The 20,949-nt window shown below is 53.3% G+C and overlaps 2 protein-coding genes across 3 annotated transcripts; one reads left to right on the forward strand and one right to left on the reverse strand.

The window, feature by feature from the left end:
• Nucleotides 1-1,131: 1,131 nt before the first annotated feature.
• Nucleotides 1,132-11,463, forward strand: LOC308338795 (MORF4 family-associated protein 1-like). 2 transcript variants are annotated; one of them, XR_013966434.1, is made up of 2 exons: nt 1,132-1,795; nt 5,875-6,459. XR_013966434.1 is itself a non-coding variant. In XM_080797085.1 (2 exons), exon 1 carries the CDS (start codon nt 1,314-1,316, stop codon nt 1,695-1,697), a length of 384 nt encoding a protein of 127 aa, XP_080653211.1. In that variant the 5' UTR covers nt 1,294-1,313; the 3' UTR covers nt 1,698-1,710; nt 11,449-11,463. The 2 variants fall into 2 exon arrangements, 1 of the variants encoding a protein (XP_080653211.1); XM_080797085.1 differs by lacking the exon at nt 5,875-6,459 and adding an exon at nt 11,449-11,463 and having other exon boundaries at nt 1,294-1,710.
• S100P (S100 calcium binding protein P) lies at nt 7,751-16,779 on the reverse strand. The gene is made up of 3 exons (XM_080797086.1): nt 16,438-16,779; nt 10,259-10,429; nt 7,751-8,039 (listed from the first exon to the last, which is right to left on the reverse strand). The coding sequence occupies exons 2-3, from the start codon at nt 10,394-10,396 to the stop codon at nt 7,890-7,892; spliced, it is 288 nt and encodes a 95-aa protein (XP_080653212.1). The 5' UTR covers nt 10,397-10,429; nt 16,438-16,779; the 3' UTR covers nt 7,751-7,889.
• Between the last annotated feature and the right edge of the window lie 4,170 nt (nt 16,780-20,949).

Here is a 20,949-nt window from a genome sequence, read left to right on the forward strand (position 1 = left end):
GCGGTTTGGGGGTAGAAGGGAGGGAGACAAACCATAAGAGACTCTTAATCTCACAAACAAACTGAGGGTTGGGGGCGAGAGGGTGTGGGGTTATGGAAATTGGGGAGAGTATGTGCTATGGTGAGTGCTGTGAAGTGTGTAAACCTGGCGATTCACAGACCTGTACCCCTGGGGCTAATAATACATTATGTGTTTATTAAAAAAAAATATAAGAATCCTGGGTTTTCGACTTAAGCGCCCTGTCCCAGAAGAGGAAGCAAGTGTGCTCATTAAGAAGAGTGCCTGCGTGGCTCAGTGGGTTGGGCCTCTGCCTTTGGGGGGAGTCAAGATCTCGGGGTCCTGGCTTCGGGCCCCACATCCGGCTCTTTCCTCCGCGGGGAGCCTGCTTCCCCCTCTCTCTGCCTGCCTCTCTGCCTACTTGTGATCTCTGTCAAATAAATGAATAAAATCTTAAAAAAAAAAAAAAGTAGACCCAAATGGCTCAGATTCAAATTCTGACCATAAGCACGTGTTTTGTTGTTGTTGGTTTTAGGATTTTTATTTATTTATTTGACAGACAGAGAGATCACAGATCACAAGTAGGCAGAGAGGCAGGCAGAGAGAGAGGGGGAAGCAGGTTCCCCGCTGAGCAGAGAGCCCAATGCGGGGCTCCATCTCAGGACCCTGAGACCATGACCTGAGCCACCCAGGCGCCCCCATAAGAGAGGTTTTTAGCCAGTTTTTCATCTATCAGCTTTGCTGTGAGGTTAAGTGAATTAAACTAAGCACTTGGAGTAGTGCGTGGCTGGATAGTAAGAGCTGTAAACATCAGCCTGCCTGATTTAAATACTACGCAGGGAAAATTGCTTTCACTTAAAAAAAAAAAACAAAGTGAAAGTAAAAGCCTGGGGATGCCCTCACAGAGGAGGTAAGCGGGGCGATCCCAAAGGCTGATGGGAGGGAACCTGGGTGGCTCAGTGGGTTAAAACCAAAGGCGGGGCGGGGCGGGGACAGAAGCTGGGGGCGGTGGGCGTGCGCGCGCCCCGCGACAGAGACCCATCAGTGTGCGCGCGCCCGCCACGGGTCGGTCCCAGTCACGGCCGTAAGGGGGCCGGGCCACGTCGTGAAAGTGCCGCAAACACCCCCACCGCCGGCGTCGGCAGCGAGTACCGCTTGTTGGCCAGGCGTAGGTGCGGGATCGGCTCTGGGTTCTTTCCCGGAGCGGCTCTGAGGCGGGAGGCGTAGATAGTTCGGGAGCAGTGTTGACGCGCTGACGGCCGCAGGAACGGTTTAGCAGTCCCCAGGGGCGTGGGCATGAAGAAGTGGCAGGACAGATGCGGCCCTTGGACATCGTCGAGCTGGCGGAGCCCGAGGAGGTGGAAGTGCTGGAGCCCGAGGAGGACTTCGAGCAGTTCCTGCTGCCCGTCATCAACGAGATGCGCGAGGACATCGCGGCCCTCACGCGGGAGCACGGGAGAGCCTACCTGCGGAACAGGAGCAAGCTGTGGGAGATGGACAATATGCTCATCCAGATCAAAACGCAGGTGGAGGCCTCGGAGGAGAGCGCCCTCAACCATCTGCAGAACCCCGGCGACGGCGTGGACGGCAGGGCGGCCAAGAGGTGCGAGAAGGCCGAGGAGAAGGCCAAGGAGATCGCGAAGATGGCAGAGATGCTGGTGGAGCTGGTGCGGCGGATAGAGAGAAGCGAGTCGTTCTGAAGGAGCGCGGGCGGTGAGGCTGGGCGGCGGCGGGGCCTGGCGGTTCCGCAGCCAGACTCAGTAGCGTCCTGGGTGGTCGTCCTGCTGCAGCAGTGAAGGTGAAGCTTCAGTCTCACTACGTCCAAAATTGGGCAGGGGGAGCAAAGTTGAGGTTGAGAGGAAAATGGGTCCGTGCTAGCTTGGACAGGTGCTAGAGTAGATAGTGATTTTTGTGGCTCCTCCTGACTCCGCTGGTAATTAGAGAAAAATTAGAATAACTTGGGGTTTGTCTTTGTGAAACTGAAAAGTCACCTCCGGAGGGACAGTTGCTGGAGGTAGAGCCGCCCAGGCACTGAGGAGGGTGGTGGCCGGAGATGGGAAGAAAGCTTGGCCATTGAGCAAAATAGGGGCGGGTGAGAACACGGGAAAGAAATAGAAGTGTGAAGCTGTAGGCCTGGACTAGAAATTTCCAGGTTCTTCTAGGAGGAGGTGGTGTCAGAGGACTCTGTCTGAAAGAAGTGGCATTCTTGTGGATGTTTTTTTGTTTTTTTTTTTTTTAACACCAGGATGCAGAAATCTGAGACTCAGTGTCTTGATGGTGAATTTCTTCCAGTTCTGCTTTAGGTTCACAGCTGATGGATGCTGGTCACCTGGGCTGACACCACGAAAAAGCTGAAGTAGCTTGTTTATTCTGTTTTTGTATGTTTCTTATCTGCATGCCACAGTCTCCCTCAGGGTCAGTGGTTGTGTAAGCGAGCCAAAAGAGAATTCTTCCCTCGGATGCACAGCAAGCCAGTAAAAGACTGACATGGAGATTTTGCAGTGAGGAAAGGTAGGCTATTCATTGGAGAACAGGGAGCTAAGGCTTCAAGTCCCAAACTGCCTGATGACTTACAGGTGAAGGTTTTTAAGCGCAAAATTTGGTCGGGGTGGGGGCGGGTGTCTCAGCAGGTGGATGCTGTTGATGGTTTGGAGGTGAAGTTGTGTTCACAGGCTTTATTCTGGTCCCACAGAGGTCGGTCTGTCCAATCTCGAGAGACTTAGAATTTGAAAAATGTCTTTCTTTCTTTCTTTAAGATTTTATTTGTCAGAGAGACAGAGCGCACAAGTAGGGGGAGCTGCAGGCAGAGGGAGAAGCAGGCTCCCCACTCTACAAGGAGCCCGATGCGGGACTCAATCCCAGGGCCCTGGGGTCATGACCTGAGCCAAAGGCAGATGCCTAACTGACTGAGCCACCCAGGCATCCCCAAAGTGTTTCTTTTGTTAGAGATTTTATTAGGTACATCTGGTGGTTCTGTGGTTAGGATAGTGTTGATCAGTGGCTTGTACTCGCCTAAACAAGCTACTTGTCTGGGTGTAAGTTCACGGGCTTGGATCCTTTGTGTTCCTTTGAATGATTAGCAAGTATTCCTGGCTCTTGGGCCTGGGTCTGCATGTTTCCTGGCCAGTCCAGCTGTGCCCTGGGAAGATAAGACCTACGGTGTTCATCCGTTCATCTGAATTAACTGGGTACTGGCTTCAGCTGGTGACCCTGTAAGGGGAACGGGGCTTAGTGAAGAGTTGTTTCAGTGTTCACGTTTGTTTATTCCTATTCCTTCGCTGTGTTTGGAATGTTGGGCATGGCCTTGTGTTTTACTGTTAACCTCTGTGACCTGATTGTTCTCTGGACCTTCGGAGCGTGCGTAGACTTGGGGCCAAATCTTCTTTCTGTGGAGATTCATGGAAGGCACTGCTTGGGTAAAGCTGGTGACCAGTGTAGGGGTGAGACTGCTTTGGGAAGCTCTTGGAAGAACAAGAAGGCAGTTGGAGATGGAAGATGCTTGGGTGTGCATTCTGAAACTTTGATTCCTATGAGACACACGTGGAGAGCTGGGTCTTGTGGCATAGTGTCTGGTGTCTGTGGTGGCAACTGCCAGGTGGGTTTATTTAGACAACCTCGCTGGCTCCAAATGACAAAGAAGTTTGGGTAGAGAATGACGGAGGATGCTTCGCTGTCAGAATGACCTCACATGTTACAAGGTTTTTAGGGGATCACATCAAAGGAGCCTAGGGACACTGGAGGAAGGAAAAGGTGTTACCGGGGCCCATAAAGTCCCTTCTAGTCTATCAAGGTAGACCTGACCATGATTTGAGTTCAAAGTCAGACATGTGATCGATAAGTGTTCATTTGCCTTGAAAAACAAAGATCTGTAGAAAATCTTTTTTCAAATAAAGATGTTGTTCAGAAGACCAAAGCCAGTGTGTGTGTTAATCCATTTCTTTTGAAATGGACACTCTTCTTTCAGCACTGCCACCAGCAAGCGGGACTGAGTTGCTTGAAGTTTGGGGTTCTCGTGAGCCTGGAACTGGGAGGGAGGATTGCTTACAGAAGGTGCTGTGGGGACAGGATGACAGAACTCTCGGCTTTTTTTTTTTTTTTTAATATTTTATTTATTTATTTGACAGAGATCACAAGTAGGCAGAGACAGGTGGAGAGAGAGGAGGAAGCAGGCTCCCTGCTGAGCAGAGAGCCCTTCCGGGCTTGATTCCAGGACCCTGGGATCAGGACCTGAGCCAAAGGCAGAGGCTTAACACACTGAGCCACCCAGGTGCCCCTAGAACTCTTAGCTTTTAACGGAGATGAACTTCAGGCCATCGTCTCATCTCTGGCTTTGCTTCTCAGCAGCTGCAGTATGTTTAGTCTCTCAGTCGGTGGGAATAGAACATGCTTTCTGTCCCACCCGAGGCACCAGGAACGTGAAGGAAAGTCCCGGATAGTGAAGAGCTGGGACGAGTAATTGCGATGCCCTGTGCTTGAGTATCCCGTGGGAGCAGGAGGAGGGACTGAGCACTCATGGAGGGGACTGGAAAGCTCTTCAGATCAAACGACTTGCCCTGAGCGTGGAGTACAACCTCTGAGAGTAGAACCCAGTGGGGGCCCCTGGAGCTCCGGGAACCACGGGAGCTGCAGCCCTGGGGAGACTCTGGAGGACACTGTGGGAGCCAGGTGAGAGGGGCGGGCTGAGGAGAGAGGCTTCCTCAGGGAGTTAATTCATCTGCATTGGACTGTGCTGATGGATGCTCAAAGCCATAGGACAGGCAGGGTGCGATTTCCAGAATTGCTACACGTGATTTGATTTGAGCAAGCATGTGTTCATGGAGACAAGCTGAGATACATGTCTTGGATGACTGTGTACTTTTATCATAGAGTACCTGGGCACAAAGAGAGTCCTTTACAGAAACTGTTTCTGTCTGTGGAATCCTTGTCCATGCTCCTGGCTTTCTGAGGTCTGGAGCGGACACAGAAGTAGTGCCAGGAGCCCTTGAGACCCAGGAGAGGGGAGTGTTGGGGGTCACGTGTGTAGTGTGGGAGGCTTACTCACTGCCTGCGGTCTGTGTGTCGTTGGAACTTGGGTGAAGGCGAGAATATGGGGGCTGGTGCACATGGGAGTTGAGAGCCTGACCTGGAGCGGGGGAGTAGGGAGGACCCACTAGGCTTTCCTGGGGCCGAGAGTTGGTGTCTGTCTGTGCCAGTCAAGGCGGCTAGGTTAAACTGTGCTAACAGGTCCCCCCAAAGTCTTGGGGCATACAGCCTGCAAGAGTTATTTCTCATTCCTTTTGATGTACACCACAGGCCACTTGCTCTACGTTCTCTTAATTCGAGGAGCTGGCTGAAGGAGCACCCCTCTTTGAGATATTATGGACCTTGATCAGAAAACTTAGTTATAAGTTGTTTCGCTGATTTAAAAACAGATGTGTTGGTGCAAAACTTGCCATACCTGTGTGTGCACGCATGTGCACATAGATTTTCCCCTTGATTAACTGACCACAGATTATACTTCTCCATTAGGGTGCATTTCATCTCTTCATTGTCCCAGGTCTCATTGCTAAGCCTCCTTTGTGGGCAGGGCCTTAAAGTCTGAATCATTTTGGACCCCTGGCTCTAATGCAGAGCACTGTGGCGACAAGCTGAGCGTCTTCACTTGTGTTTGTGATGCAGCTTAATGGAGAGGCCTAGGGGGCCTTGTGTGCATTTCCTGCTTTAACTCATATTTTCCCCTAGTGGGATTCTGGATCCGTGGAACCGAACCCACTTCCAGGTCAGCTAGAAAATTTGAATCGCCTGCTGTCAGCAGCTCCAAAATCATTTGTCACAGATGAGCCGGTGGTGCCCAGACTCCCCTTCCCGTGAAGTCTGAGATTCTGTGTTCTCTTCCAGAAGGCCTGGGAGATTCTCCAGCGGCCACTTGTGTCAGCTGGCTTGTGAGCCTGCCTCTTCACTCATGTTTTGTTGGAATACAATACAGAACAATACTTTTGTTTCTTCTGAGAACAGGTGAGTGTCCATACTCACATAGCTCAATGAGCCACCTTTTCCAGTGTCGGCTTCCATGTTGCCTAACCAGAGAGGCCCGCTTATGCTCGCTCTTTCAAACAGCACTGCCATCCCCCCTACTCTCTCTGCTCCTTTGTTTTGCTTCTCACTACCTGACATGTGATTATTAATTTGTGTATTGTCTGTCCTCTCTGCTTGGAATGTCAGCCCCTGAAGGCAGGAATTTTGTTTACTGCTACATTCCCAGCACAAAGATGAATGCTTGGCTGCCCTGTGGCTGATGCTTAATACTCACTGAATGAGTATCAATTCGATACGTAAATTACATTTAATTGTGGGGCACCTGGGTGGCTCAGTTGGTGAGCGTCAGACACTTGGTCTTAGCTCAGGTCATGAGACTGAGCCTCATGTCAGGGTCTGCTTGAGATTCTCTCCCTTTCCCTTTCTCTCAAAAATAAATACATCTTTAAAAAAAAAAAAAGTTGTGTCTGCTTACCAGTGCACATAACTCAAACCGAAGTTTCTAAGGCAGAAACTTTAGTGTGCTTCTTGATTCCTCTCTCTTTCTCAGCAACCCCTTCTTCCTTCCTCATGCTGTCACTGAGGCACATTGATTCTCTGACCAGAGTGTACCCTGGATTCATGGACCCCCTCCCACTGCCCTAGGCCGCTGGTGCAGGGCTCTCCTAACTGTACCCCCTGCTGTGGCTTCATGTCTCTCCTGCTCCTTCCCAGTCAGCAGTGGGTGGGGCTATGTCAGGTCCCTGCTGAGAACCATTTTGAAAATTCATTTTACTGGGACGCCTGGGTGGCTCAGTGGGTTAAGCATCTGCCTCCAGCCCAGGTGATGATCCCAGGGTCCTGGGATTGAGTCCCACATCAGGCTCCCTGCTCAGTGGGGAGTCTGCTTCTCCCCTTGTCTGCTGCTCCCCCTGCTTGTGCTCTCTTTCTCTCTGACAAATCAATAAAATCTTTAAAAGCGAGGGAGCATGAGTGGGGGATGGGCAGAGGGAGAGGGACAGGCATACTCCCTGATGAGAGCAGAGCCCCCTGAGATCATAACCTGAGCTGAGGTCAGACTCAACCGACTGAGCCACCCAGCTGCCCCTTGTGTCATTCATTTCTTCTCTACGTGTGTTACTGTGTTTTATGTGTGTTTTATTTATACTGTGTTTTGAGCCAAAAAACCCAACCCCCCCCCCCAAAAAAAACCTCAAAGAAACAAAAAACCCCATGCATTTAAGAATGGGACTTGTTGGGACGCCTGGGTGGCTCAGTGGGTTGATCTCAGGGTCCTGGGATCAAGCCCCGCATCGGGCTCTCTGCTCAGTAGGGAGCCTGCTTTCTCCTGTTTCTCTGCCTGCCTCTCTGCCTATTTGTGATCTCTCACTCTGTTGAACAAATAAATAAATAAATAAAATCTTAAAAAAAAAAAGAATGTGACTTGTTTGGACATGGAGGGGCTGGGGTCTGATGAGTGGCTGTCTGGCAGCCTGGGTAGAGGGATGCGTGGCCCGTGGGCCTCCATGGTCCAGGGCAGCATGACGCTCCCTCAGTGCTGAGCCACCCACAAAAGCAGGGACAGGGCCCCACTGGCACAGGGCAGTAAGGAGGTGGTCCACCCGACCAACTGATCCAAGTCCTTTCCTTTTCCAGCTCCCTACTGGGCAGGAGCAGGAAGTAACAAATCAGGGAACTCACTGTGCTGGGGTGGGGGCACTGAGGGGGTCAGGAAGGAATCCATGTCCACCAGACCAGGAACATTTCACAAACGTTTTACTGATCACAGGGGCAGCTGGAGGCCGTGGAGCACAGGGTTCGGAAAGCCAGGGGCTGCTCCCTGCCTGCCCCCTCCCCCCACCCCCGGGGCCCCGCTGGGGCTCTGGGCTTGCAGGGCATCAGGGGCGCCCAGCCCGCTCGAAGTACTTGTGGCAGGCGGCTGTGAGTGCGGCCACAAAGACGATGAACTCGCTGAAGTCCACTTCGGCGTCCCCGTTGGCGTCCAGGTCCTTGAGCAGTTTGTCCACGGCGTCTCTGTCCCTTTTAGTCTAGAGACAGAGGCTGGGGTAAGTGGGTGAGAGGCCCATGCACTGCTGCCTGGTGGGGGAGCGGGGAAGGGTGGGGGGACACCGACAGGTTGTGTCACTGGGCTCCGGGAGGCCAGGAGCCACGGTTGGGTTTAGGGCTATCGGAATTGCGTGGTACAGCTCGGAGGCAGCGTTTGTCTTACTGGCAAGTTTGGAAGGGGGTATCTTTGGACTGTTTAAGGTGCTTTAGAAGGGGGACCACCCCCAGGATGTGCTGCCAGCCTGGCGGGGTCACTTTAGGAGATCATGTCTGGGCCATGCACTGCACACCTGTCCCGGCCACAAGCCTCCGATCCTCAGAATGGGGAAATCCAAGCTGGGGTGAGGGGTGGAAAGGAGGGATGGGCAGGGGTGCTGAGGCCCCAGGCCTTCTGCGAGCTGCCACTATGTCGGTGGGGGGCCCCAGCCTTACTGGAGACCCCCCGCAGCCACCCACACTGGGGCTCCAACAGCCCCCCAGGATGGCAGCTCCCGACTGTACCAGGAGGTGGGCTTCCCCATCAGCTGGAGGCCTGGGGGCCTATGGCCCTGAGCCCCAGCTTTTATAAGCACCTTGGTGAGGATCCCAGGCTTAGCCACCGGTTCTCAAATTGTGTTCCGGGGCCACCTGCCTCTGCCCCTCCAGCAACCACCAGCTTTTGGGTTCAAAATCTCCACGGGTTAGACTCGAACGTGGCTGGTTATCAGAACATCTGCACCATGCCCAATTCCTAACCGGGGCAGGGGCGTTCAGTGAGCATCCGGGTTTGAGACTGTTTGCGGTGATATTAAGTTCAAAAGGAAATTAAATTGCATATTTAGAATTTCACACACATTAGCTTTGAGCTTTTGACTGGGGAAAAGGCAGAAAGGGAGAGGGAGAGTGTGCTGGGGGCAGATTTCTTGCCTCCACATTTCTGTATTTTCACATTTTCTACCACAAACACATTTATAAGAGACAAAAACAAATGAACTTCATTTAAAGATCTATACCCTCACTGCCTTTACATACTGAAGCGCTCAGTGTGTTTGAAGGCTAAAAATCTTAGGCTTCCATTTTCAAGAATCAGCTCAGGGTAGCTCCATTAGAGGGCAGGAGGTGGGGTTTGATGGGGCCAGGGAGGAGGCAAGGGGGGAAGGGGAGGAGTGGGGAAGAGGGGGAGCTGTAACTGAAGAGCAGAGGGGAAGAGAAGGACGGGAAGGGAAGGGAAGGGGGGGGCAAGGGTGAGGACCCAGAGGAAGTGGGGGAGAGAGGAAAGGAGGGGGAGAAGGGGAGGGTGGGGTAGAGGGGAGAGAAGGAAGAAAAAGGGGAGGGAAAAGGGGGAGAGAGGAAGGGAAGGAAAAGAGGGGAGGGAGGGAGGGAGGAGGAGAGAAGAGGGAAGGAGGAAGAAGGAGGGAGGAGGGGGAGAGTGGAAGGGAGGGGGAAAAGAGGGAGGGAGGGAAGAGGAGAGAAGAGGGAAGAAGGAAGAAGGAGGGGGGAGGGGGAGAGTGGAAGGGAGGGGGAAGAGGGGAGGAGGGAGGGGAGGGAAAGTGGAGGAAGGAGGAAAGGGGAAGAGGGAGGGAGGGGGAAGAGGACGGAGCCAGAAGAGGCAGCCAGAGGGTCAAGAACGGAGAGGAGCATAATGGGGAAAGGAGGACAGAGAGGGGAGCCCCCCTGTTTTGGGGTCCCTGAGGAGGTCTCCCTTGGGCAGATCCAGGTCCAGGGGCTCCAGGCAGATAAGTGCCAGATGGGACCTCCTCCCATCTGTACCCCTGTCAGCCCCGCTAACACCACTCGGGGGATGCTGGGAGGACACAGCCAAGCAGACAGGAGGGCTGGGGTGTTCATGGCCAGCAGGCTCAGAGGGGTGCAGCGGTGAGGGACCAGCAAACCCAGGCTCACCATCCCTACTGCTCAGGTTCAGGTTTGCAAACCACCCCCCACCCCTAGCTCTGCCACTGGGCACCTGCTGAGAAAGAATCCTGGTGGCTCTAATTCCATGTGTCAGGGACTGAGCTGGCTACTCCAGCTCCCTGCTCCTAGAGACCTCAGCCCCGAGGGCAACAGATCCGCTCCTGAGCAGGCGGTCTCGCCTTCCAGCTGCTCCTTCTGCAGCCCCTTGGGCCTCTCCTGCCCTCCTTTCTCCTGCCCACCAGCCCACTGTCTTCCCTGACCCTCCCCGCCTGCTCCCCCCACCCCCCGCCAGGCTCTGCACCCTCACCTGCAGGAAGCCCGGGAGCTCCTTCTCCATGAGCACCTTCAGCTCCCCCTTGGTCAGGCTCTGCTTGCTGCCCTCCGCACCCGCATAGCGGGCAAAGACGTCAATGATCATGCCCATGGCTGTCTCCAGTTCGGTCATGGTGCTGGACTTGGACCCACTTCCTTCTGGGAGCTGGCACGGCAGAGGAAACTTTCCCAGGGCAGCTTCTTGGAGCTTTATAAGACCCAGCCTGGTATTGACTCAGAGGGTGGGACGGATGGGACAGCACGGGACAGAAGGCTGGCTGGCCTCAAAGCAAGCCCTGCCCACCCCCTCACACCCCTCCCCCCGTGCCCCGCGCGCTGCTCAGTTCCCCAGAAATTGTGTGGGCACGACTTCCTGTCTGAAGCCCTCCCCCAGGCCACACCCTTGACGGGTGGGGTCAGCAGTGTAAGAGGGTGCCTGGCGAATGTTTGTTGAGTGACTAAGGAATGGGTGGAGAGGTCCTGTCCGGCCACATATGGCGGGCCAGCAGGAGGGAGGTTGCACGAGGGAATGTCGGACTAAGCAGGGTTTTGCTTCCATGGCGCTTTGCAGAACACCTCGTGGAGGACAGTCATGCACCTCTGTCCCACTCCCCAAACACACAGCAGTGATGGGTCTGGGAGGCAGACACTGCCAGCTAGTGGACCAGATGAAGGGCTGCCCCGCCCCACCCTGCTAGGCTCCCCAGAAGCCTCTGCATGCTCTCTCCCTGTGCCTTGCGGGGTGGCCCCATGCATGCAGTGATTTCCAGACCCCAAAGTGGACTCCTCTTTGTTTCCTGATTGTGGATGTCGAGGACTCAGTCTGCAAGAACTGCAGGGGCCGGTAGTAGGCTGTGACTGAGTTAGAACGCCCTGGGCACAGAGCTGCCCCTCCCTCAGTCCCCAGAGGTGGCCCCAGGGGTGGCATGGGAGTGGGGGGGTGCAGTTGTTGCTGGGGATGCCTGCAGGCCCAGGCACCGAGGGAAGCCCTGCACAGAGCCTGCAGATCCAGGTGGAGGGGAGAGGAAGCCAGTTACACTCAGCGGGCTCAGCCCCAGCCTGGCAGTCCTTTCTGCTTTGGACACACTGCCTTTCCCACGTCTCCTGCAGGGGATCATTTGGGAGCAAGGAAAGGTCAGTCCACTCTGCTGCGCTGGCTAAGGCCCTCCTAGGATGAGACTCTAGGTTTCCAGCCAGCGGGCGGTGCCTCCCAGAGGGCATCCCGCAGTAAGACATCCCGTTGTGACACTTGGTGAAAAGGAAGGAAGAGTGTTCAGGGCTGTCACAACAGGGCTCATGACTGCCTCAACGGGGGCGGGGGCCACTGGCTCAGCTTGCAACTCAGCAGAGCTGGCCTGGGTGGCCCAGGAGCAGAGCCAGTGGGGGTCAGAGGGTGGGAGGGTATTACTAAGAGGAGGCTGACAGGGTTGGGGGATTCTGGCCACAGGCAAGCCCAGGGCTCACCCGTCAGAGTAGAGGATAAGGAACTTGGGCAGGCATCAAGGGTAGGGAGGTGACTTCCTGACTCTTCGCTACAGCCAGCCAGGCTGGACAGGTGGAAGATAGATGGGACCAAGGATGAGGCAGGATTGCTGAGCAGCCTGATGAAGGGGGGAGTCAGCCAGACTCCTGGGGCAAGACCTGGCAGGGAAAAGACCCCCGACTGGGGGCCTAGGGGGTGGCTGGCCTGTGCTCTCTGGGGGAGGGCCTCCTGGGAGCTGTGGGGGCAGCAGGGCAGGCGGCAGGGAGGGAGCAGCACAGCACCTGCAGGGCTCTGACCCCTGCTGGCACTCTCAAACCTACAGTCACCTTCCTTACTCAAACACAGATGCTCCCCCAGCCCCCGTAAGATTTAGTGATGAGTGTGTGGTTTTTCCCCCTCAACGTTGTCTTTTCAAACTTGTTGCAGAAGTCAAAGTAAGGCCACTCAAAGACCTCTCCTGGTGGAGTTCTTTGTAGGGATTAAAAAAAAAAGTGGGGGTGCCTGGGTGGCTCAGGGCAGCATCCCCGGTCCTGTTGGGCTCCCTGCTCAGCGGGTAGTCTGCTTCTCCCTTTCCCTCCCCTTGTTCATTCTCTCTCTCAAATAAATAAAATCTTAAAAAAAAAAAGTGGTTAGATGATCCCTGGTTGAGTGAGCACAGAAGAGAACGCCTGATTAGAGGTCACTAAGACCTCGATGTAGGTAACATGGGGGTAGGCAACTAACTTCCCAGACCAGTTCTTAACTCTTAAACATTTAACAGAAACCGCTGTTAAAAAGAAAAACTACTGGGTGCCTGGTGGCTCAGTGGGTTAAGCCTCTGCCTTTGGCTAAGGTCATGATCCCAGGGTCCTGGCATTGAGTCTTTCTGCCCAACAGGGAGCCTGCTTACCCCCTGTCTCTCTGACTGCCTCTCTGCCTACTTGTGATTTCTCTCTCTCTGTCAAATAAATAAATAAAATCTTTTTTTTTTAAATATCAAGTAGAGCAATTTTTATTTACCTGCATATAACCAAGCTATGTGTACTCACTAGCAGGTAGGTCACATGGAAATGCATTTGGAAAAATCTGTACTTGTTCTTGCTAATAAAGTTAACTAAGGACCTGAGATTAACTCAGCAGCCTAGGGTGAATAATCGTTGTGTCGCTATTGTTCTCCTTCTCAAGCTAGCAGTCACAGAACATTTACTCTGTACCACTGACTGTCAGCAGATACAGTTGGTGACCTTTTACTGGGCTTAGGCATTCCAGCCCAACTGCTCTCAGAGACAGAAGCCTCCCTGTGGGACTGCCCTTGGCTCATGCAATCCCCTGCACCCAAAGAACTGGAAGGTTGCCCTAGGCCCTACCCAGGGCTAAACCCTGACTAGCGATGTGGGGTGTGCAGTTCAGAACCTTGCTTCCAGGTGGATAACTACTTTGGGGGCAATTCTCAGTCCAAAGAATCCTTTGGAACCAGGCTGGGGTTGGACTTTGCCAAAACCACATCTTTGCCCATCTTCTTCCCCGATCCTCCCCTGCTTCCCTCAATTCTCTACAGTTTCTCTTGAGTGCCCTCTCTCAGTAAATCATGTGCTTGGGCGCTGCTTCTATAGAACTGACCTCAGATAATCTTTTGTTTGTTTGTTTCAATTTTTTTAAAATTTCTTTTCAGCGTAACAGTATTCATTGTTTTTGCACCACACCCAGTGCTCCATGCAATACGTGCCCTCCCTAATACCCACCACCTGGTTCCCCCAACCTCCCACCCCCCCGCCCCTTCAAAACCCTCAGGTTGTTTTTCAGAGTCCATAGTCTCTCATGGTTCACTTCCCCTTCCAATTTCCCTCAACTCCCTTCTCCTCTCCATCTCCCCTTGTCCTCCATGTTATTTGTTATGCTCTACAAATAAGTGAAACCATATGATAATTGACTCTCTCTGCTTGACTTATTTCACTCAGCATAATCTCTTCCAGTCCCATCCATGTTGATACAAAAGTTGGGTATTCATCCTTTCTGATGGAGGCATAATATTCCATAGTGTATATGGACCATATCTTCCTTATCCATTCGTCCGTTGAAGGGCATCTTGGTTCTTTCCACAGTTTGGTGACCGTGGCCATTGCTGCTATGAACAATGGGGTACAGATGGCCCTTCTTTTCACTACATCCGTATCTTGGGGTGAATACCCAGTAGTGCAATTGCAGGGTCATAGGGAAGCTCTATTTTTAATTTCTTAAGGAATCTCCACACTGTTTTCCAAAGTGGCTGCCCCAACTTGCATTCCCACCAACAGTGTAAGAGGGTTCCCCTTTCTCCACATCCTCTCCAACACACACTGTTTACTGTCTTGTTAATTTTGGCCATTCTAACTCATGTAAAGTGGTATCTCAATGTGGTTTTGATTAAAAAAAAAGAAAAACTACCTATAGCCCACTGACTTCAAGTCCTGGAAATAGGCAGAGTGACATTCCTCTAGGGACTCAGCTGTCCCGATGCTAATGCTTTGCTAGGGCAAAAGGCAATCCTTTAGCCAGAGCCCCAGGATCCTGTGAGTCTACCTTAACCTATAAAAATTCCTTTGGAAACTTACTTTATCTCTGCCCCCCGAGATACATGTTGGCAATCATTCCCCAAGGGTCTGACCCACCGATACCTATCTGCAGGGTCTCATGACTCAGGTTTTATTAGACTACTAAATGACCTTTTCCCAACAGCAGCTAGCCCCCTTAAAGTCCTGGAAGCCTTGCTTCCAAAATTCCTTAGAGACTTATGCTCTCACTAACCCCCTCCCAACTTGAAAGTATATAACGGGCCACTCCTCATGACCCCAGTGCAGTTCGTTCTGCCTGTGGGTCGGTCCTGTCCTCCTGATTTAATAAAAACATTTTGCACTGAACATGTGTCAAGAACTTTTTCTTGGCTGTCAGCTTCGAACCCTAACATTTCCTATATCAAAATCACAGGCCCAAATTGGTGTCACTGGCCAACTCCCCAACCTGGCCCTTCATAGCTAATCTAGCTACAGTTCCAACCACCCCCAGAAACACTAGTCCTAGCCCGTCAGGAATGCTCTGAGCAGCCCAATAAAGGAGCTGGGCTGTGGGCTAACTGGCATGAGACCCCTTGTCCTCCTCCTCCCAAAGTCAAGTGTGCTCATCTAGAAGAGCCTTTTCTTTTGCTAATAACATCTCACTGCACCCTCTTTCTTAGGAAAACTTTTCATTTTGCACAACTCCTGGGAGTTCCCCTCAGCTGGCTTGCTACCTGGGTGCTGTCTGGTTCCTGAATCATTTAACAAAGCCAGTTTGAGCTTCAAATGCACTGGGTTGGATTTTGTTTTTTAACGCTGCATTTATCTGGAAAGGTAGTTTCTTCCGAAAAGGAGATGGTGAGTTACATCATGCAGAAACCCCCTTCTGACCCTGACCAGGTCAGGCGATTTTTCTTCCCAGCCTCCAGGCCCCAGGTGCCCTAAGATCCCTGGTGCCTGGGCCTCCTTTACAGCATGGGGATTCGGTGGGGGGTGGGTAACAGGAATATCAGCAAGGAAGCAGACACCCAGGGGTTACGGATCTGGGAGACTGCTGTCTGTGTGGGGCCAGCCCCCAGCTTGCTGGGAAGGGAAAAGCACGTCTCTTCTGAGCCAGCTGAGCTGGGAGAGAAAAGTGTTCCTGCATCAGCACAAATCCCCACCCCGACCCCCATGCCCTTCTCATGCTCCCCCATAATCTGCTGACAGTGGGGAAGGGTACTGGGTCGCCAGCCAACACCCACAGCCGGCCACCCACAGCCCACCACCCGGCAGGCTGGGCCAGACCTCTGCATGCATGTGGGTCCTCCCACGTCCAGCACCGGAGGCCAGAAGAAGTGGAATTACAACCTTCCTACACGCAATGCAGGGCAAAGAGGAACCACCGAAAGACCGAGGGGTGCAGGTAACCATCACCAGGAAGCTGCTAGAAGCCCAGGACATTGCCCCAGTTCTAAGGGGGATGGGCGGCCAGGATATGTCTCTGTGGGTCAGGGAGCTTTGGGGTGGGGAAGGCAAGGCATGGTCTGCGGGTGGGAATAGTTTGCTAGACTCTGGAAGTCTGGGTCACTCTGAGAAGGACGTCTGTGCTCAGCAAACATGACCAAGATCCCTCCTGTGTGGCCCCAGGTCAGCACAGACCCGCCGGGCACAGACCCCAGACCAAACCATGTTGGTGCATTGAGTTCTTCTGAGCAAACCCCCCACCCCCACCCCCACCCCGGCCCCAGTCCCAGGAGGCAAACCCTGACCTCTGGAGTGCCTGGCCAGACAGGGGCCTTCGAGGGAGAGGCAGAGAGCACAGGGGCAAGGGGCCCCAGGCCAGGGAGCAGCCCGAGGAGGAACGGAAGTCTGCAGCTTGGACCGGAGGGAAGGGGAGTGCAGCAAAGAACAGAGGCAGGAAGAACTGTGGCTCTGGTGAGCTGGGAAGTTGGTGGGGGGTGGTTGGAAGGGCGAACAGGATGGAGCAGGAAAGGCTCTGCAGGCCCGCCTCCCTGGGAGCCTGTCTCACAGTCCTTAGGGCACAGCAGAGCTCCTGAGGGACTTTAAAGGCCAGCTGTCAGGGCCCCACTCCCCCAGAACTGCACTGGCCCAAAGCTTCCCAGCTGACCCTCCCAGGAGCCGGCTGGAGACCACTGGTCAAGAGGGTTTTCCGCTGGGAAGAGACATGGTCGGATTTACCTTTTAGGCGACCCCAGCAGCTGGTAGGACAGTCAGATGAGGAGGGTGAGGCTGGAGGCAGGGAGGCCGGGGAGAAGGCTGCAGAGTAAGGAAACCTCCAGGCACACAGGCTCAGGGGTCCTGCAGCTGCAGCCCAAAGCACACCTGGAACGGGTGGAGGCCTCAACAGGGTGCAGAGATGAGAAGGAAGATGCGGGCCTCACCATCTGATCCATGCTTTGTAGAAGGGGAAATTGAGGCTTAGGGCGAGGACGTGGGTGAGCAACCCCAGGTCCCTCTCCACTCTCACTGTACAAACAGCTCCCGGGCTGAACTGATTTTGTCCTTGGTGATACATCTGACAAATATTTGCTGAAGGAGGAGGTTGAGAGAGTGGAGGAAGTGAGTTATTGTTTTTTTTTGTTTTTTTTTTTAAAGATTTTATTTATCTGACAGAGAGGGATTGAGAGAGAGGGAACACAAGCAGGGGGAGTGGGAGAGGGAGAAGCAGGCTTCCCCTTGAGCAGGGAGCCCAAAGCGGGGCTAGATCCCAGGACCCAGGGATCATAACCTGAGCCGAAGGCAGATGCTTAAGGGCTGAGCCACCCAGGCGCCCCACTGACGAAATGAGTTTCTCAGGAATCCCAGGTGTCAGGGGTCCTGTACCACATAGTTGTGGGGGCGGGGGCCCGGTCCTCAAGCCTAGGCACGTGGCTCCTGGGGAAGGTGGTGACCAGCCCTGCGCCCCGGGCAGCTGCCTGTAAACCCCCTTCTCCAGTCCAGAAAGCCAAACTCCATCTGCTACCCCTGCTTGCCTTTTTCTGAAGCCTGGAAGTGATGCCTGGAGCAGTGGCAGCCATACTGCCACCACGTGGTTGATGTTAGAATGGGTTCTTGGTGCTTATTTTGCAGGGCTGCTGTGACCCACAACCACAGACAATAGAAACTGCCACTCTCACAGATCTGTGAGTCCAAAATCAAGGTGTGAGCAGGGCTGCTCCTTCTTGGGGCCTCAGAGGGAGACCATTGCCTGCCGCTTGCCTGGCTTTTGGAGATGGCCTGAAATCCTTGGCTTTCCTGGGCATGCAGCCACTGAACCCTGCTCCTGCCTGTGTTAAATGCTGCCAAAGGGCCTTGATGGAGAGAAAAAAGCCCACCCTCCTGGCCATCTCCGAGTGCCTGGAGCCCTCCAGATCGGGGCGTGGGGGGCTCCCCTCTGATCTCCTCCAGAGCCACACCTTAGGAAACTTGGCTGTTTTCTTCTGCGAGTCAAGACTTGCAGGTGATAGGTATGGGAAAACCCATGACAGTCTGCTCAGAATCAAAGTCTAGGCTGGCGGTGGCAGAGGGGACTAGGGACACGTTTCCATGTCTTCAAACCCAGGCCTGGCTGACTCAAATTAATGTGTTCATGTCCTTCAGATGGCTCTCCCAGGATCCTCCTGATGTTAGTGTGAATTTTGCCCCGTGATCTGTCTTAAACAGAAGCACTGGGGGTCCTGGGACATGTTTGAGGGGCGGCAGGAACCTGGCTCCCGCCCATGGCGCGGGGCTGCCTGGGGCAGGGCACCTGGGGCCTACCTGGCCTTGACCCTGCCGGGACGCTGACCTGCTCAGTGACTCTGGTGAGTCCCTTCTTTCAGGACTACTTTTCTCACCTGTAAAATGAGGGGTGCAGATTAGACCCGCTCCAGGACTCTGAGCTCCCAAATCTCATGTTCTCAGCCAAGGTGCCCATCACCCTTGGGGTGCAGTGTGTGATGAGGGTACTTGGACCACCAGGATTTACGAAGGGTTTCTCTTGGGATGGAGAAACTCACAGAAATGTTCAAGCTAAAGCAGGAGCCTTGTGGTAGACACCTGTGGTTTCCATCCCTGGGGCCCATTCAGCCGGGTCCTGGTAGCCCCGCCAGCCAGCTGTGGGGTCACGCCCCCTGACCTGTGTGAGCTGGGCTCCAGACCCCTCCTCTAGCTAGGTACTGAATGACCACAGGGGAGTACTGGTTTGAGCACACCAAGAAAAAGGAGCTGAGAGTTGGAGGAGAGGCTGTGATCTCACTGATGTGCCAGGGCACTTGAGTCCGTAAGCCCTGCATTTCTAGGCTGTCTGTCCCCCAACCAGCACTTCCTAGCCCCGCAGAGCTGAGTGTCCAGTTCTGGGCCAAGTCCTCTGGCGTGGGGTGGGGGAGCTGAGGCCTGGGTCAGACCGGGCTGGGTTTAAGTCTCAGGGAGAACATTGCTGGGGGTTCCCAGCACACCCCTCTGTCCTCCCGCAAGCACTAGTGTTCCGTGCATGGGCGCTGCAGGGGATCGCACGAATGCCTGTTCTGTGTCTCATTGTGCCTTTCCCCTCTGTTAACCTGCCAGCGAACTGCATTCCTGGACTGAGGCTGAGCAGCTGGGAGGCCCCATGGTCTGCTGAGCACAGCCGTCACCAAGGGCTGCCCTCACGTGGGAAGAAGGGATGGTACGGATCTGCTGACGTGCTCTACACTGACACACTCTCTAGTGAACTCCGGACTGACCGTGGCACTTCCGGGTCAGTCGAGGGCTGACTTGCCCGCACATCTCACCAGCACAAGGCACCTGCTGGGTAGCATTCAGGGCAGGTCACAGTCCAAGCCTACTGAATGCTGAATGATAAAGCTTCTGGACTGTCAGCAGAGGGCTGCCCAGGGACTGGGGGTAGTGGAGTGGTGGTGAGCTCACCACCACCACCAGGAACCAGGTGAGTGGCTGTTCCACCAGAAAGCCACAACCCTGCCATCTTGTGGGGGCTTTTCAGGTCACCTTCCCAGGGAAGCTGTAGGGAGAAAGGGCCTCTGGATCATGGTTCATAAACCCATTCTCACCCAACAAAGAATTTCAGAATCTTGTATATTGCTCCAGGAGGGGGTCAGGGGGATAGGGCAGGGTGACCTGGGGGACAAGGCCATGGAGGGGTCAGTGGTCCCAAGCACATGGAGTTCAGGACTCTCAGGGAGAAGCAGGGAGGCTGCTGGGGAAGGGGCATGTGGACTGTGGTTGGAGTGTTCCCCAAGGAAATGTTCCAGAAATGGAATGTCAGTGCTGATGCACTTCTTGCTGCCAGCTTCAGAGAGAACTGCAGGGAAGCTTACATTAACTCAACCAGAGGCTGGAGAGCAGAAGAGAAGCACGGACCTGCCTACGAGAGCCAGAGGGGTAAGGGCCATGGTGTGCCCTGGGGGTCCCAGCAGCAGGTGCCTCTCTTCATGTCACCCATCATCAAAGAAAAGAGACCTTTTGTGAGCCACTCCCAGTCACCTCATTCCTCTGCTCCACTCCACAGCAGAATTCCTTCACAACCCTCCCGTTCTTGCTCTCCATTCTTACCCCCTTTAAGTGTCCCACTCAGAGGCATTGGGCAAAGGTCCTGGGGCCATCATGTGCTCATCCTGGCTAGGGAATGGCTGGAGTGGTGAAATTGCAGAAGTCTGCCCACCCTGCCCTTCGCAGTCTATGGTGCTGACCTTGGATTTGGTTCCAAGTGATAACTGAAATCTCCAACAGATGCCAGAAAGGTACTGAAATATTATCTCAAAGGTGCCAAGGGAGAACGTGTGTCAACCTAAAATCACACACCCAGCAAAACTGTCTTCCAAGAAGGAAACACAAAACCCGAGTAAGTTCACCATCGTTGCTCCTCACAAAATGCAATTCTAAAATATGAATTTCAGGGTGCAGAGTGGCCACCTCGGAGGCAAGAAAACAATGAGGAGCAAAGAAATTGGTAAACATGTGGGTAAATATAAATAAAAATGGATTATTAAATAGAACAATATTATTTCTAATATGTGTTTAAAAAAAAAACTAGCATATCAGAAGTTTCCAGATCCTTGTGTATTTTAGGAGGGTAGAGATGCCAATAAATTAAATTTTGGTAAGCTAATTATGCATGTACAGATTCTGAAGAAGATAATTAAAGAAATAGAAAAAGAGTGCATGAGGTTTTTTTTTTTTTTAAGATTTTATTTACTTATTTTTTGAGAGAGAGAGAGAGAGATATCACAGAGAAGAGGGAGAGGGAGCAGCAGATTCGCTGCTGAGCAGGGAGCCCAATGCAGCGCTTGATCCCACGACCCTGAGATCATGACCTGAGCTGAAGGCAGACACTTAGCTGACTAAGCCACCAAGGCGCCCCAAGTATATGAGTTTTAAGCCAGTAAAGCAGGGAGCGGGGCAGAGGGAGAATAGATTTAAAAAATCTTAGCCCATAGTAAGGCAAGAAAAGAAATGAGAAAAGTGGAACAGGTCAAAATAAGATGGTAAAAATAAATCTCAATACATTAGCAATTAAAATAAATGCATAAGGGTGTGATTCTCAAGCCAAAAGACAAAGATTGTTGACTCGGATGAAAAAATCCAAACCAAACAAAATCAAGACACATACCGCTTACAAAAACATCCTTAAAAAATGTAAGGACACAGGGGCACCTGGGGTGGCTCAGTGGGTTAAGCATCTGCCTTCAACTCAGGTCCTGATCCCAGGGTCCTGGGATCGAGTCCTGCATC

Source organism: Martes martes (assembly GCF_963455335.1).
Source record: "Martes martes genome assembly, chromosome: 2".
In the NCBI taxonomy this organism is placed as follows: domain Eukaryota; kingdom Metazoa; phylum Chordata; class Mammalia; order Carnivora; family Mustelidae; genus Martes; species Martes martes.

Bases quoted from the DNA above. Each gene is read 5' to 3' on its own strand.
- LOC308338795 (XM_080797085.1), top strand. From the start codon at position 1,314: ATGCGGCCCTTGGACATCGTCGAGCTGGCGGAGCCCGAGGAGGTGGAA.
- S100P (XM_080797086.1), bottom strand. From the start codon at position 10,396: ATGACCGAACTGGAGACAGCCATGGGCATGATCATTGACGTCTTTGCC. The intron at 8,040-10,258 runs GTGAGGGTGCAG...CTCTGTCTCTAG, and splicing joins AGCTCCCGGGCTTCCTGCAG to ACTAAAAGGGACAGAGACGC.